Raw genomic sequence first — 18,258 nt, forward strand, 5'->3', positions numbered from 1 at the left:
TGGGTGGCAGAGGCTGGTTAGGGGACTGGTATTTGTCTTATAAGCCCGTCGGTAATATGATTTTTTTAAAAAAACCTGTATACATGCTTTTTTTTTTCCCTCGATAAAAATAAAAAAGCAACCTGCTGGCCTACTACAGTACAAATATAAAATAACTGGTACGTATCATTTTTTCAAAGGGCATCCTATTCTTCAATATCATAAAGAATGCGTGAGATTTTCAAAGTACTTTCATGTGTCACATGAATCTCAAAACAATCCTCGTCACCGAAACTCTCTTATCCTAACTTCATAGATCCCTCCCCTCCACCCCCACCCAAAAAAAAGAGTTCCTTGAGGGACTGTGATAGAAATAAGGTCACACACGGACACGATTCCTGAGCCTGAGCCTGGTTCCCAGACTCCTGGTGTCCCACTCTTTCTACCAGGCCATGCTGTGCAGCCTCAGTCCCGTGTCTCTCTCCTACTCCAATATGACTGTCCCTCTCATTTCTACAGCAGTAACTGATAAGGACGGCCTCCTTCCACTAATGAAACTCGGAGGTGCCTGCCTCTCTCCCTCTTTGAAGTTCTCCAACCTTTCTCCTAACTGTTGGAGACTATCATCAACACTAACAATCAGAGAAGGTCACTGAGCCACTGCAAGAGCACAAAGCACATGAACAACTTGAAGCCTGTGAGCAGACCCACTGCTCCAATGACCCAGAAAAGGCAAATATCAGGAACGAAGTACTGTTGTCTAACCAGGCAATGCAATTGTGTAGCTCTGCTAATAACCCATTTTCACTTTGTTGAGAGCTGTTCTATTATTTTATACTTTAATCACATGTTTTTTCCAGAACACTTTCATATTCATATACCTAAACATAACATACTATAATGATGTAAATTCCATTATATAGTCATCATAACCCTACATATATCATATTATCCTCTTCTTCCAAAACAATAATTTGAAGATCTGTATTATTAAACTCTAGCGTCCCAATACCTAATTAAAATAATTTTGAGAAATCTGATTAAATTCTGAAACTGACCTAATGATCTGAAGTAAGTATTCTTTACATACTCTTTAAATTTTTTTAAATGAATAACTCTATCACACTTAGCAGTTCTTAAAAATTAATAATCTGGGCAACTTAAAGGGATAAAGTATGGACTTATAGTTATCTATGAAAATAAAAGAAGTCAACATGCATTTAATCTAGTTAGTTCTAGGCTTTTATTGGAAACAAGGAGAAACAAGATGTAGGTAAATGATAAGAAAATAAAAATTGGATTAAGACAAATGAGTCTTCTCTCTTACATGATGCCACATCTGTTTAAATGCATTCATACTGAGCCTTCTTTTTGACATTTTCTTAAAAAAACTGCCTTAAAAAAAAAAGCTTAATAACGAACCAAAACAATTAATAAAATGGGAATAGGAACATACATATCGATAATTACCTTAAATGTAAATGGACTAAATGCTCCCACCAAAAGACACAGATTGGCTGAATGGATACAAAAACAAGACCCATATATTTGCTGTCTACAAGAGACCCACTTCAGACCTAGAGACACATACAGACTGAAAGTAAGGGGATGGAAAAAGATATTCCATGCAAATGGAAACCAAAAGAAAGCTGGAGTAGCAATTCTCATATCAGACAAAATAGACTTTAAAATAAAGACTATTAGAAAGAGACAAAGAAGGACACTACATAATGATCAAGGGATCGGTCCAAGAAGAAGATATAACAATTGTAAATATTTATGCACCCAACATAGGAGCACCTCAATACATAAGGCAAATACTAACAGCCATAAAAGGGGAAATCGACAGTAACACATTCATAGTAGGGGACTTTAACACCCCACTTTCACCAATGGACAGATCATCCAAAATGAAAATAAATAAGGAAACCCAAGCTTTAAATGATACATTAAACAAGATGGACTTAATTGATATTTATAGGACATTCCATCCAAAAACAACAGAATACACATTTTTCTCTAATGCTCATGGAACATTCTCCAGGATAGATCATATCTTGGGTCACAAATCAAGCCTTGGTAAATTTAAGAAAATTGAAATTGTAACAAGTATCTTTTCCGACCACAACGCCTTGAGACTAGATATCAATTACAGGAAAAGATCTGTAAAAAATACAAACACATGGAGGCTAAACAATACACTACTTAATAACGAAGTAATCACTGAAGAAATCAAAGAGGAAATCAAAAAATACCTAGAAACAAATGACAATGGAGACACGACGACCCAAAATCTATGAGATGCAGCAAAAGCAGTTCTAAGAGGGAAGTTTATAGCAATACAATCCTACCTCAAGAAACAGGAAACATCTCAAATAAACAACCTAACCTTGCACCTAAAGCAATTAGAGAAAAAAGAACAAAAAACCCCCAAAGTAAGCAGAAGGAAAGAAATCATAAAAATCAGATAAGAAATAAATGAAAAAGAAATGAAGGAAACGATAGCAAAGATCAATAAAACTAAAAGCTGGTTCTTTGAGAAGATAAACAAAATTGATAAACCATTACCTAGACTCATCAAGAAAGAGGGAGAAGACTCAAATCAATAGAATTAGAAATGAAAAAGGAGAAGTAACAACTGCCACTGCAGAAATACAAAGGATTATGAGAGATTACTACAAGCAACTCTATGCCAATAAAATGGACAACCTGGAAGAAATGGACAAATTCTTAGAAAGGCACAACCTGCCAAGACTGAATCAGGAAGAAATAGAAAATATGAACAGACCAATCACAAGCACTGAAATTGAAACTGTGATTAAAAATCTTCCAACAAAGAAAAGCCCAGGACCAGATGGCTTCACAGGCGAATTCTATCAAACATTTAGAGAAGAGCTAACACCTATCCTTCTCAAACTCTTCCAAAATATAGCAGAGGGAGGAACACTCCCAAACTCATTCTATGAGGCCACCATCACCCTGATACCAAAACCAGACAAGGATGTCACAAAGAAAGAAAACTACAGGCCAATATCACTGATGAACATAGATGCAAAAATCCTCAACAAAATACTAGCAAACAGAATCCAACAGCACATTAAACGGATCATACACCATGATCAAGTGGGGTTTATTCCAGGAATGCAAGGATTCTTCAATATATACAAATCAATCAACGTGATACACCATATTAACAAACTGAAGGAGAAAAACCATATGATCATCTCAATAGATGCAGAGAAAGCTTTAGACAAAATTCAACACCCATTTATGATAAAAACCCTGCAGAAAGTAGGCATAGAGGGAACCTTCCTCAACGTAATAAAGGCCATATATGACAAACCCACAGCCAACATCATCCTCAGTGGTGAAAAACTGAAAGCATTTCCACTAAGATCAGGAACAAGACAAGGTTGCCCACTCTCACCACTCTTATTCAACATAGTTTTGGAAATTCTAGCCACAGCAATCAGAGAAGAAAAGGAAATAAAAAGAATCCAAATCAGAAAAGAAGAAGTAAAGCTGTCACTGTTTGCAGATGACATGATACTATACATAGAGAACCCTAAAGATGCTACCAGAAAACTACTAGAGCTAATCAATGAATCTGGTAAAGTAGCAAGATACAAAATTAATGCACAGAAATCTCTGGCATTCCAGAGATTGGTGATGAAAAATCTGAAATGATGATGAAAAATCTGAAAGTGAAATCAAGAAAACACTCCCATTTACCATTGCAACAAAAAGAATAAAATATCTAGGAATAAACCTACCTAAGGAGACAAAAGACCTGTATGCAGAAAATTATAAGACACTGATGAAAGAAATTAAAGATGATACAAATAGATGGAGAGATATACCATGTTCTTGGATTGGAAGAATCAACATTGTGACAATGACTCTACTACCCAAAGCAATCTACAGATTCAATGCAATCCCTATCAAACTACCACTGGCATTTTTCACAGAACTAGAACAAAAAATTGCACAATTTGTATGGAAACACAAAAGACCCCGAAGAGCCAAAGCAATCTTGAGAACGAAAAACGGAGCTGGAGGAATGAGGCTCCCTGACTTCAGACTATACTACAAAGCTACAGTAATCAAGACAGTATAGTACTGGCACAAAAACAGAAAGATAGATCAATGGAACAGGATAGAAAGCCCAGAAATAAACCCACGCACATATGGTCACCTTATCTTTGATAAAGGAGGCAGGAATGTACAGTGGAGAAAGGACAGCCTCTTCAATAAGTGGTGCTGGGAAAACTGGACGGCTACATGTAAAAGTATGAGATTTGATCACTCCCTAACACCATACACAAAAATAAGCTCAAAATGGATTAAAGACCTAAATGTAAGGCCAGAAACTATCAAACTCTTAGAGGAAAACATAGGCAGGACACTCTATGACATAAATCACAGCAAGGTCCTTTTTGACCCACCTCCTAGAGAAATGGAAATAAAACCAAAAATAAACAAATGGGACCTAATGAAACTTCAAAGCTTTTGCACAGCAAAGGAAACCATAAACAAGAGCAAAAGACAACCCTCAGAATGGGAGAAAATATTTGCAAATGAAGCAACTGACAAAGGATTAATCTCCAAAATTTATAAGCAGCTCATGCAGCTTAATAACAAAAAAACAAACAACCCAATCCAAAAATGGGCAGAAGACATAAATAGACATTTCTCCAAAGAAGATATACAGACTGCCAACAAACACATGAAAGGATGCTCAACATCACTAATCATCAGAGAAATGCAAATCAAAACTACAATGAGATATCATCTCACACCAGTCAGAATAACCATCATCAAAAAATCTAGAAACAATAAATGCTGGAGAGGGTGTGGAGAAAAGGGAACCCTCTTGCACTGCTGGTGGGAATGTAAATTGATACAGCCACTGTGGAGAACAGTATGGAGGTTCCTTAAAAGAGTACAAATAGAACTACCATATGACCCAGCAATCCCACTACTGGGCATATACCCTGAGAAAACCATAATTCAAAAAGAGTCATGTACCAAAATGTTCACTGCAGCTCTATTTACAATAGCCCAGAGATGGAAACAACCTAAGTGTCCATCATCGGATGAATGGATAAAGAAGATGTGGCACATATATACAATGGAATATTACTCAGCCATAAAAAGAAACGAAATTGAGCTATTTGTAATGAGGTGGATAGACCTAGAGTCTGTCATACAGAGTGAAGTAAGTCAGAAAGAGAAAGACAAACACCGTATGCTAACACATATGTCTGGAATTTAAGAAAAAAAATGTCATGAAGAACCTAGGGGTAAAACAGGATTAAAGACACAGACCTACTAGAGAATGGACTTGAGGATATGGGGAGCGGGAAGGGTAAGCTGTGACAAAGCGAGAGAGAGGCATGGACATATATACACTACCAAACATAAGGTAGATAGCTAGTGGGAAGCAGCCACATAGCACAGGGAGATTAGCTCCATGCTCTGTGACCACCTGGAGGGGTGGGATAGGGCGGGTGGGAGGGAGGGAAACGCAAGCGGGAAGAGATATGAGAACATATGTATATATATATAACTGATTCATTTTGCTATGAAGCAGAAACTAACACACCATTGTAAAGCAATTATACTCCAATAAAGATGTTTAAAAAAAAAAAGAAACAGAACTTAAGAATTTATCAGTATAATGAATTATTATGATTTCTAGACTAATCATAAAAAAAAAAGAATACGTAGAAAAACTTATCATATACCTCAATAAAAAATCGCTTTTGCAAAAATGTTTCTACCGGAATATTATTCAAAAATTTAGCTCAATTTCAATCAAAATAGCAAAAAAAATTTTTTTGAATAAAAAAAAATATTTATAAATTTCGTCTGAAGAACTAATAGGAAGGAAGAGCCAGAAGGTTTTTTTAAACCTAAATGAAAATGAGCACAGATATTAAATCAAATATTAAATTTATAAACATTAAAACAGTGTGATCTTGTTGCCAGAAAATATAGCTCATTGGAACAGGATATTCCAAAACAGGTATAGTGGCATATATACAAGTATATGAATATTGAATATAAGGTTGGAATTTCAAATCAAAGAGGAAATAGAAGATGATTTAATAAACAGTGTTGGAATTTAATACATGGTGTTTATATCTGAGCTGGCTGTCTAAGACATACATAGATATGTAAAGCACCCTCTATGTACCAAACTAGATTCCATATGGATCAAATAATTTTAAAAAGTGAAAAAAACCACCAAAATACAGGTGATGATGTATCTGATAGCTGGCAGAAATAGCCTTTTTAGGCACACAAAGGAAAAAATAATAAAGTAAAATATTGGCATATTTGCATAAATATTAAAAACTTTTCTGTGTTAAAAAAAAGTCCCCCTACCCCCTCAAAAAAAACAAGTGATGAGCTGGAAACAAAACTTTGCAACATCTATGAGAAAGGATTAAAATAGTTAAATATAAACAAATTCCTATATATCTGTAAGGAAAAAAAGTAACACTTCAATGGAAGAAAGGTCCAAGAATACTAGAAGATAATTCACAAAATAAGACCGCATAAGCCTAAGTAACTTAAAAATGGTTTAGCCTGATTAGAAGTAAAAAAAAAATGTAAATTAAAGTGTCATCATCTTTCACCTTTCATCAGCAAAGGTCTTTTTTATTTTAATGACAAAGCTAATTGCTGGTTAGGAGTAGAGAAAAATAGATCCTCTCTCATACTTCTGCGGGGAGTGTAAACTGATGCAATATTTTTGAAGGACAACCTAACAATGAAGTATCAAGTGCCATAAGAAAAAAAAAAGCTTACACTTCATTAAAGAATGCAGTTCTCACCCTTTTCTGCCTGATTATTCCTCAAAGCACTAATCATCTTCCTTTTCTGCCTTATTATTCCTTTTCCTTCCTTTCCTGCCTTATTATTCCTCAAAGCACTAATCATCTTTCAATATTCCACATCATTTACTTGACTATTGTCTCTCTTCCAATAAACCTAACTTCCAAGGAGGCCAGGTTTCCTTTCTGCCTTGTTCATGGCTGTATCTCTTGCACCTACAGCAGTGGAGTTTAAGAACCACTCATAAGCCACAATCACCCTGATACCAAAACCAGAAAAATATACTACAAAATAGAAAATTACAGGCCAATATCACTGAAAAACATAGTTGCAAAAATCCTCAACAAAATACTATCAAACTGAATCTAACAATCCATTAAAAACATCATTCAATATGATCAAGTGGTATTTATCCCAGGGATGCAAGGATCTTCAGTATCTGCAAATCAATCACTGTGATACACCACATAAACAAACTGAAGAATAAAAACCATATGATCATCTGAGTAGATGCAGAAAACGTTTGACAAAATTCAACACCCATTTATGATAAAAACTCTCCAGAAAGTGGTCATAGAGGGAAACTACCTAAACATAATAAAGGCCATATATGACAAACGCACAGCTAACAGCATTCTCAACAGTAAAAGCTGAACGCATTTCCGCCAAGATCAGGAAAAAGACAAGGATGTCCACTCTTGCCACTTTTATTCAACATAGTTTTGGAAGTCCTAACAATGGCAATCAGGAAAGAAAAAGAAATGAAAGGAATCCAAACTGGAAAAGAAGTACAACTGCCACTGTTTGCAGATGACATGATATCATACATAGGAAATCCTAAAGATGCTACCAGAAAACTACTAGAGCTCATCTATGAATTCAGTAAACTGCAGGATACAAAATTAATACACAGAAATTTCTTGCATTACTAATACTAAAAAGAAAGATCAGAAAGACAAATTAAAGAAACGATCACATTTACCATCGCATCAAAAAGAATAAACTACCTAGGAATAAACCAACCTAAGGAGGCTAAAGACCTGTACTCTAAAAACTATAAGATGTTGATGAAAGAAATCAAAAATGACACAGATGGAAAAATATACCATGTTGTTGGATTAGAACCATCAGTAGTGTCAAAATCACTATAATACCAAAGGCAATCTACAGATTCAATGCAATCGCAATCAAATTGCCAATGGCATTTTTCACAGAACTTGAACAAAATTTTTTTTTTAATTTGTATGGAAACAAAAAAGACCGATAATACAAAAACCAATCCTTAGAAAGAAAAACGGAGATGGATGAATCAGACTCCCTGACTTCAGACTATACTACAAAGTGACAGTCATCAAAAAAGTATGGTACTAGCACAAAAACAGAAACATAAATAGAAAAGAAGAGAAAAACCAGAAGTGAATTCACGCACCAATTAATCTACCAAAGGAGGCAAGACTATACAATGGAGAAAAGACAGTCACTTCAATAAGTGGTGCTGGGAAAACTGGAAAACTACATGTAAAAGAGTTAAACAAGAACATTCTCTAATACCATACATAAAAAAGAACTCAAGGGGCTTCCCTGGTGGCGCAGTGGTTGAGAGTTCACCTGCCGATGCAGGGGACGCAGGTTCATGCCCCGGTCCAGGAGGATCCCACATGCTGTGGAGCGGCTGGGCCCGTGAGCCATGGGCCCTGAGCCTGCGCATCTGGAGCCTGTGCTCCGCAGTGGGATAGGCCACAACAGTGAGAGGCCCGCGTACCACAAAAAAAAAAAAAAAAAAAAAAGAACTCAAAATAGATTGAAGACCTAAATGTGAGAACAGGCACTATAAAACTCTTAGACAAAAACACAGGCAGAATTGTTTGACAAAAATCAGAGCAGTATCTTTCCGGATCCACCACCCAGAGTAATGAAAATAAACACAAAATAAAAAGGGGGATATAATAAAAATTAAAAGCTTTTGCATAGCAAAGTAAATCATGAACAAAAAGACAATCCACAGAATGGAAGAAATATTTGCAAATGAAGTATAAACAAAGGATTAATCTCCAAAATATACAAAGAGCTCATGAAGCTCTAAATCAAACAAATAAACAACCCAGTCAAAAACAGGGGAAGGGGCTTCCCTGGTGGCGCAGTGGTTGAGAGTCCGCCTGCCAATGCAGAGGACACGGGTTCGTGCCCCAGTCCGGGAAGATCCCACATGCCACAGAGCAGCTAGGCCCGTGAGCCATGGCCGCTGAGCCTGCGCGTCCAGAGCCTGTGCTCCACAACGGGAGAGGTCACAACAGTGAGAGGCCCGCGTACCGCAAAAAAAAAAAAAAAAAAGTTATTACCCATAAAAAGAGTGAAATAATGCCATTTGCAGCAACATGGATAGACCTGAAGATGACAATACTAAGTGAAATAGGCCAGACAGAAAAAGACAAATAGCATATGATATCACCTACAGGTGAGATCTAAAAATTGATACAAATAACCAAATTTACAAAACAGAAACAGAGTCGCGGACTTAGAAAACGAACATATGGTTACCAAAGGGGAAAGGTGGGGCTGGAGGGATACCTTAGGAGGTTGGGATTAACACCTGCATACTAATATCCATAAAACAGATCATCAACAAGGATCTACTGTCTAACACAGGGAACGCTACTCAACAACCTGAAAGAACTTATACAGGAAGGGTCCGAAAATGAGTAGCTATGTGTCTCTGTTTACCTGAATCAAGCTGCTTAAAGCTAAAACAAACACAACATTGTAAAGCCACTATACTCCAATATAAACTAAATGTTAAATTAGGAAACAAAAGCAAAAACGAAATTCCTACAACATTCTCCTCGGGCCTTGGGACCCAGAAAGCTTCACATCCCTGGAGCCCCAGCAGCCTTGGTTTCCAAAGGCTGGATGTCATGGGGGTTAGGGAGCTGGGAAGGATGTGCCAGCAAATGAGCTCTCCTTGGACCTGCAGTGCCTGATCCCTTCGGGATGGACCACAATCTCCAGATCCATGGTGGACCTCTGACAGCAAGGCCAAGCCTAGTGCAGCCAAAGGATGGTGGACCCTCTGGGCCGGAAGGGCTCTGAAAAGTCACCTGGTCCCCATGTCTCCTGGTGCTGGGGTTCCCACCTCCAGCCTCCTTCCGCAGAGTCACCCCACCTACGGATGCCAGCACCCTCAGAACAGCGCTTTGGCAGGGATTGGGATTTGTCCCGGGGGAAAGGGAAGGGGGTGGAAGTATTGAGACACAAGTCCTTGGCTGTCTGTTCTGGCACATTCCACTCTTTTAAAACCCAGCAGCAGGACTTTCCCTAAGCCTCTCATTGCCCGAGTAACCAGAGTTGGGCAACCAGAAATGCTGCTGCGTTGTTTCCTGGAATGACAACTTTAAAACCAGTGCTTACATATGGTCACCTTATCTTTGATAAAGGAGGCAGGAATGTACAGTGGAGAAAGGACAGCCTCTTCAATAAGTGGTGCTGGGAAAACTGGACAGCTACATGTAAAAGTATGAGATTTGATCACTCCCTAACACCATACACAAAAATAAGCTCAAAATGGATTAAAGACCTAAATGTAAGGCCAGAAACTATCAAACTCTTAGAGGAAAACATAGGCAGAACACTCTATGACATAAATCACAGCAAGATCCTTTCTGACCCACCTCCTAGAGAAATGGAAATAAAACCAAAAATAAACAAATGGGACCTAATGAAACTTCAAAGCTTGTGCACAGCAAAGGAAACCATAAACAAGACCAAAAGACAGCCCTCAGAATGGGAGAAAATATTTGCAAATGAAGCAACTGACAAAGGATTAATTTCCAAAATTTACAAGCAGCTCATGCAGCTCAATAACAAAAAAACAAACAACCCAATCCAAAAATGGGCAGAAGACCTAAATAGACATTTCTCCAAAGAAGATATACAGACTGCCAACAAACACATGAAAGAATGCTCAACATCATTAATCATTAGAGAAATGCAAATCAAAGCTACAATGAGATATGATCTCTCACCAGTCAGAATGGCCATCATCAAAAAATCTAGAAACAATAAATGCTGGAGAGGGTGTGGAGAAAGGGGAACACTCTTGCACTGCTGGTGGGAATGTGAATTGGTTCAGCCACTGTGGAGAACAGTATGGAGGTTCCTTAAAAAACTACAAATAGAACTACCATATGACCCAGCAATCCCACTACTGGGCATATACCCTGAGAAAACCATAATTCAAAAAGAGTCAGGTACCACAATGTTCATTGCAGCACTATTTACAATAGCCAGGACATGGAACCAACCTAAGTGTCCATCAACAGATGAATGGATAAAGAAGATGTGGCACATATATACAATGGAAAAGTATTCAGCCATGTAAAGAAACAAAATTGAGTTATTTGTAGTGAGGTGGATGGACCTATAGTCTGTCATACAGAGTGAAGTAAGTCAGAAAGAGAAAGACAAACACCGTATGCTAACACATATATATGGAATTTAAGAAAAAAAAATGTCATGAAGAACCTAGGGGTAAGACAGGAATAAAGACACAGACCTACTGGAGAACGGATCTGAGGATATGGGGAGGGGGAAGGGTGAGCTGTGACAAAGCGAGAGAGAGGCATGGACATATATACACTACCAAATGTAAAATAGATGGCTAGTGGGAAGCAGCCGCATAGCACAGGGAGATCAGCTCGTTGCTTTGTGACCACCTAGAGGGGTGGGATAGGGAGGGTGGGAGACGCAAGAGGGAAGAGATATGGGAACATATGTATATGTATAACTGTTTCACTCTGTTATAAAGCAGAAACTAACACACCATTGTAAAGAAATTATACCCCAATAAAGACGTTAAAAAAAAAACAAAAAGAAACCAGTGCTTATGGGCACTTCACATTCACAAGGCCTGTGAGGCTTAAATGAACAATGCCCTCTAGAAATGTAGTGTGGCAGGTGATCGAAAGAGAATTGAAAACAGAGCCGACTTTCAATAAGCCCATTTCAGGAGGTAAATTTTATTCACGAGGTTTTTTCTTGTTTTGTTTTGTTTTTTAAAGCACATGAAAAGATGCTTAACATCGCTCATTATCATAGCACCTCAAAACTACAAGGAGGTATTACCTCGTACCAGTTACAGTGGCCATCATTAAAAAGTCAACAAACAGCAAATCCTCGAGAGTGCGTACAGAAAAGGAACGCTCCTATGCTGTTGGTGGGAACGTAAACTGGTAACAGCCACTATGCAGATCGGTATGACGGTTCCTTAAAAAACTAAAATAAATCTACCATATATCCAGAGAAAACCGTACTTTGGAAAGACACATGCACCCCAACGTTCATTGCAGGGCTATTTTCAATAGCCAAGTTGTGGAAGCCACTAAATTGTCCACCAGCAGACGAATGCATAAAGATGTGGTACATATATACAAGGGAATATTAGCCATAAAAAAGAATGAAACAACACCATTTGCAGCAACTGGCTGGACCCAGCAATGATCACATCAAGTGAAGTAGCCAGACACAGAAAGACAAATGTCATCTGATATAGCTCGAAGGTAGGGTCTAAGGTGGAAATGATACAAATGAACTTATTTGCAAAACAGAAACATACTCACAGACTTTGAAGGCCAACTTATGGTTGCTGGGGGTGGGTGGAAACATGGCTGGTAGGGATAAATTAGGAGTTCACACTTAACATATACCCACTTGTATATAAAACAGATAATCAACAAGGACCTTCTGTTTAGCACAGGGAACTGTACTCGTTATTTAGGTAATACCCTAAATGGGAAAAGAACTTGAACAAGAATAGATACATGTGTATGTACAACTGAATCACTTAGCTGTACATCTGAAACTAACACCACACTGTATATCAACTATACTCCAATATAAAATAAAAATTAAAATAAAAAGCAAAGAAAAACAAAGAACTCCTGCCTTTAAAAAAAAAAAAGAAAGCTTACACTTCATTAAAGAATTCAGCTCCCACCCCCCAACTTCCTTTTTCTGCCTCATTATTCCTCAAAGCACCAATCATCTTTCAGTATCCCACATCATTTTCTTATCTGTTTATTGTCTCTCTTCCATTAAACGGAAGGCTCAACGAAGCCCGGCTGTCTTTCTGCCTTTTTTTTTTTTTTTTTTTTTTTTTTTGCGGTACGCGGGCCTCTCACTGTTGTGGCCTCTCCCGTTGCGGAGCACAGGCTCCGGACGCGCAGGCTCAGCGGCCATGGCTCACGGGCCCAGCCGCTCCTGGCCCGGGGCACAAACCCGCGTCCCCTGCATCGGCAGGCGGACTCTCAACCACTGCGCCACCAGGGAAGCCCTTGTCTTTCTGCTTTTTCATGGCTCTCTCTCTAGCACCTAGAATAGTGGAGTTTAAGAACAACTGGCCTGGTGAGTTCTCAGAAATTGAACCCAGTTTCTTCAATATCTCCAAATCATCAGAGTTCAGAGATGTATTTCCGCCTTCACGTGGTCACTCACTTTCCTGTTTGAAATGAAAGAAAACTAAAGACACCATTACTACTACTGTATTTTTAGAAACCGTGGCCCAAAAACCAGGAAGGAATTTTTACCGAACAGGTAACCGACCCATCTTGGCCCCCTACCCTAAACCCTTCTTCTCACAGCTTGACTCCATGTTTCTCTTCATACCAGGTTCTCCAGAAGACATAAAATTTTCTTGTTCCTCCCATCCACAAAGTTGAAACATACACTAAGGTTTTATCTATTAATATCCTGACTCATTCTTAAACAGTGCTGAGAAAATATTCATGTTACTCAGTTCTGTTAACTAGGATTAATACTATGAACATTCTTTAGCATCAAAGTGACAATATGGGTTTTTTGGGTTTTTTTTAAATCTCACATCCTTTAAAGAAAAATGGACACACTTACTAAGGTAAACGATCTAACACCACCGCCACCGACCCACTCCCCAGCCTCCTGCCTTACTGCAGATCAACGCTTCAGGGATACCTCCACTCTTTTCATCCCACCCACTTCCAATGTCTACTAGTTCCTTATCTCTCAGTTCCCCACAAGGCCTGGCAGGACAGGGGTTGTTGGAAAAGAGAGGCCAAGTGGGGTAGGAGGTGTAGAGGGGCAAGAAACTAAGAAAGGAGAAAAAAGCACTCCTGTCACTGGGAGCCACCGACTCCCTGCTGAAGTGAAATTTCACTCATCTCATAAACCACAGGCCAAAGGTTAATAGTCTCATCCTAAGTATAACTAGCGTATCGAAAGCCCAGTAACCTATTCCCAATTTTTAAAGGAGTGGAAGGTTATCTGACGATTTCTTTTATAACTTTAGCAGCTTTTTCCAAGGATGAAGAGCCAAGCGCTCCAGGCTTAACCCTTATAATTCACATTCCAAAACACAGGTTACTATTTTCTAGAACACGCCATGCACTTTCTCTCCTCTGTGACCTTCCCCACGCCCATCATCCACCTGGAAAACCACTGCCAAATAGTTTTTATCTTTCTAGGCCCAGCTCAAGTATCATCTCCTCTGTAAAGCCATTTCCAATCCCACCAGTCAGAATTAATTGCATCCTTTCCTATATTTTTAAGACATCCATTCCTACTTCTAGTTGCCACCACATCAGAGCTGGTTATTCACACATGTACTTTGCTGCTCAACTGTGAACTTGAAGGCACCTTATTCATGTCATCTCCCCAGAACCTTATCATACAAAAGGGCTCAATTAGCTAACTGGAGTGTCATAACACAATTCACAGCAACGTTAAGTAATACATATATTAAGAGCAAATGCGCAGCACTCAGAAAGCCAGATGCTACCTCTTTGGAGCATGGAACGCTGCTGTGATCTTTTTCCATCATCAGCCATCTGAGAACATTTGGAATAGAGGGATTTTTCCATGTTGGCCAAGGGTTAACAAATCTCCCATCCTTTCCTTTCTTTGATTTAGTTACATCTTCTTCTAGTCTGTAATCCAGTTTGAAACTCTTCCTGGAAAACCTAGAAGAATCACTTCCTCCAGAATTGCGTGAATTTTGGCGCTTTCTTACTGCTTCTTTAGGATATTGGCAAATTGTCCTCAGGGACTGGTTGCTTTCATTTTCATCCATGTCCTTTCGTGAAGAGCTAAAAAAAGGGGGAGGGGGAATATACTGAGTTTAACATACAGACATTAAAACATACACGTAGTATTTTTTCTTAACCAATAAAAATTTCCTCAAACTTATAACAATGTCTCTATTAGGCTCAAACTTTCTTCCTGCAAAATACAATTTTAGAATCCAGTATTACTGCTTGCTAAATAGAAAAGGTGTTTGCTTTACTTATTACTGCCAAACCTTTAAAAAAATTCCTTATGTGGGGCTTCCCTGGTGGCGCAGTGGTTGAGAGTCTGCCTGCCGAGGCAGGGGACACGGGTTCGTGCCCCGGTCTGGGAAGATCTCACATGCCGCGGAGCGGCTGGGCCCGTGAGCCATGGCCGCTGAGCCTGTGCGTCCGGAGCCTGTGCTCCGCAACGGGAGAGGCCACAACAGTGAGAGGCCCGCATACCGCAAAAAGCAAAAAACAAACAAAAAAAAAAGGAGGTTCAAAACTTGATGAAGATCTTTACGTTATACTGATTTTCAACCAATTTAAGACACCATGAATTTGTAAGGCAGTTATTTTATGTGCCACTAAGTTAAAATGTTATCAACTATAATTATGTCATGCACTGTATGATTCATCCTGACATGGGTGGTGTTAAAACCGGAATAAAATGTCTTAAAACTGATGAAATACACCATTTTATAGTGTGCTCCTAGGTACTATATATTAAGTTTCTGTTTGCTTTGCTTTCCTTTAGCTTTTTAGCAAAACTGGTTCAGTCAATAAACTCAGTTAAAAATGAAATTCACGGAAAATCAAAGCAGTATTTTCTTTGCCGATGCATGTTGTGCACGTAACTCCCACAGAACATTCTCTCTTTTATTTATTATCCAGTGTACTTCCCATGCTTGGGACATACCTGCCCTCCCATCAGTCTCCTAAACGCCTGTGGGGTTAACACCATTCTCAAGGGAAATCTGTACTGCATGCGAAGGGAGGGGAGGACAGTTTAATTTTAACCTGCAAAGCCCTGTGCAGACATTTCAATGAACTGAAATAGTTTCATTAGCTATGTAATCTAGCAGTGTATTAAAACGACCCTTTTCTTTACTAAAGATAGGAGGGCAAGTATAAAATTGTGAATTCATGGGCAGGAGACAAGATGGCGGAGCAGAAGGACTTGAGCTCATCTCCTCTCACGAAAACACCAAAATCACAACTAACTGCTGAACCACCATTGACAAAAAGACTCGAACCTACAAAAAAAGATATTCTACACCCAAAGACAAAGAAGAAGCCACAACAAGACGGTAGGAGGGGTGCTTTCACAATATAATCAAATCCCATACCTGCCAGGTGGGCAACCCACAAACTGGAAAATTACTATATCACAGAGGGTCTTCAACAGAAGAGAGAGCTCTAAGCCCCATGTCAGGCTCCCCAGCCTGGGGGTCTGGCATGGGCAGGAGGAGCCCCCAGAGCATTTGGCTTTGAAGGCCAGTGGGGCTTGAGTGCAGGAGCCACACAGTCCCGGGGGAAACAGAGACTCTACTCTTCGAGGGTGCACACATGGTTTCATGTGCACTGGGACCCAGGGCAAAGCAGTGAGTCCATAGAAGCCTGGGCCAGACCTACCTGCGGGTCTTGGAGGGTCTCCTGGGGAGACAGGGTCGGCTGTGGCTCACTGTGAGGGCAAGGACACTGGTGACGGAGGCCCCAGGAAATATTCAACAGCGTGAGCTCCCGTGTAGGTCGCCATCTTGGCACAGAGACCCGGGCCCCAGCAACAGCCTGCAGGATCCAGCGCTGGGACGCCTCAGGCCAAACAACCAATAGGGTGGGAACATAGCCCCACCCATCAGCAGACATGCTGCTTAAGGTCGTCCTGCCCCCACAGCCGCCTATAAACACACCCCTTGACACGGCCCTGCCCCCCAGAGGGACAAGACCCAGCTCCACCCACCAGCAGGCAGGCACCAGTCTCTCCCACCAGGAAGCCTGCACAAGTCCCTGGACCAACTTCACCCACCAGAGGGCAGACGCCAGAAGCAAGAAGAACTACCATCCAGATCATCCAGACAGAAAATCAATAAGGAATCAGAGGGCTTAAATGACACATTCGACCAATGGACTTAATTGATACTTATAGAACATTCCATCCAAATGCAGCAGAATGCACATTCTGGAGTGCACATGGAACATTCTCCAGGACTGATCACATGCTGGGCCACAAAGTAAGCCTCAGTGAATCTAAGAAAATTGAAATCATATCAAGCATCTTCTCTGACCACAACGCTATGAGATTAGAAACTAATCACAAAGAAAGAAAACTAAAAAAACACGTGGAGCCTAAACAATAACACGTTTAGTAACACGCTGTTACTAAACAACTAATGGATTACTGAGGAAATCAAAAAATACCTACCTAGAGACAAATGACAGTGAAAACATGATGATTCAAAACCTATCCGACATAGCAAAAGCAGTTCTAAGAGGGAAGTTATAGCAATACAGTCTTACCTCAGGAAACAAGAAAAATCTCAAATAACCTAACCTTACACCTAAAGCAACTAGAGAAAGAAGAATAAAACCCAAAGTTAGTAGAAGGAAAGAAATCATAAAGATCAGAGCAGAAATAAATAAAATAGAGACAAATAAAAGAACAGAAAAGATAAAAGAATTTGAAGCTGGTTCTTTGAAAAGATAAACAAAATAGATAAACCTTTAGCCAGACTCACCAAGAAAAAAAGGGAGAGGGCTCAAATCAATAAAATTAGAAATGAAAAAGGAGGGACTTCCCTGGTGGTCCAGTGGTTAAGACTCCATGCTCCCAATGCAGGGGGCCCAGGTTCAATCCCTGGTCGGGGAACTAAGATCCCGCAGGCTGCATGGTGCAGCCAAAAAAGAAAAAGAAAGAAAAGAAGAAGTGAAAAAGGAGAAGTTACAATGGACACTACAGAAATACAAAGGATCTACTACTGGATGTACTACTGCAAGCAACTATGTGCCAACTATAAGCCAAACCAAAAAAAAAGGAACCACACTCAGTAATAACTGCCATTGTCTATAATAACCCACAGCAGCCTGTACATCACAAGTGCTCAATAACTATTTATTGACCGAATAAATGACCAGGAGCTTAAATCCTAATCACTCTTCACTGAGACAGAGTTAATTGTTTCTGAGAGAATCTCCTGGGAATAAAATTACAGGAGAAGCAAAAGTAACCAAAGGACAATGAGAAAAAATTCAACAAAGGGCATTCCCTCTAAGTCTACTAATTATGGAGATAAAAATCGAAAAATCTTAGGGAATACTTCAGTAGTTGAATTCTATGGTGGTAAAGTGGTGACAAAGTGGTAGA

General features: G+C 39.4%; 1 protein-coding gene and 1 non-coding gene across 7 annotated transcripts in view; one reads left to right on the forward strand and one right to left on the reverse strand.

Moving 5' to 3' along the window:
- Nucleotides 1-18,258, reverse strand: part of NAPEPLD (N-acyl phosphatidylethanolamine phospholipase D) — an 89,459-nt gene that overhangs the window by 20,037 nt on the left and 51,164 nt on the right. For 5 of the 6 annotated variants that reach the window (XM_033439570.2, XM_033439585.2, XM_033439565.2 and 2 more), the window contains one exon: nucleotides 14,627-14,933. The exons of the other annotated variant lie outside the window; for it this stretch is intronic. In XM_033439570.2, coding sequence (XP_033295461.1) covers nucleotides 14,627-14,917 — 291 coding nt within the window. In that variant the 5' untranslated portion in view covers nucleotides 14,918-14,933. The remainder of the gene's footprint in view (nucleotides 1-14,626; nucleotides 14,934-18,258) is intronic. 6 annotated transcript variants of the gene reach the window in all.
- On the forward strand, nucleotides 17,691-17,763 carry TRNAW-CCA (transfer RNA tryptophan (anticodon CCA)). Its single transcript has one exon. It is a non-coding gene; the product is annotated as a tRNA-Trp (tRNA).

The sequence above is a fragment of the Orcinus orca genome, chromosome 9, assembly GCF_937001465.1.
Source record: "Orcinus orca chromosome 9, mOrcOrc1.1, whole genome shotgun sequence".
In the NCBI taxonomy this organism is placed as follows: domain Eukaryota; kingdom Metazoa; phylum Chordata; class Mammalia; order Artiodactyla; family Delphinidae; genus Orcinus; species Orcinus orca.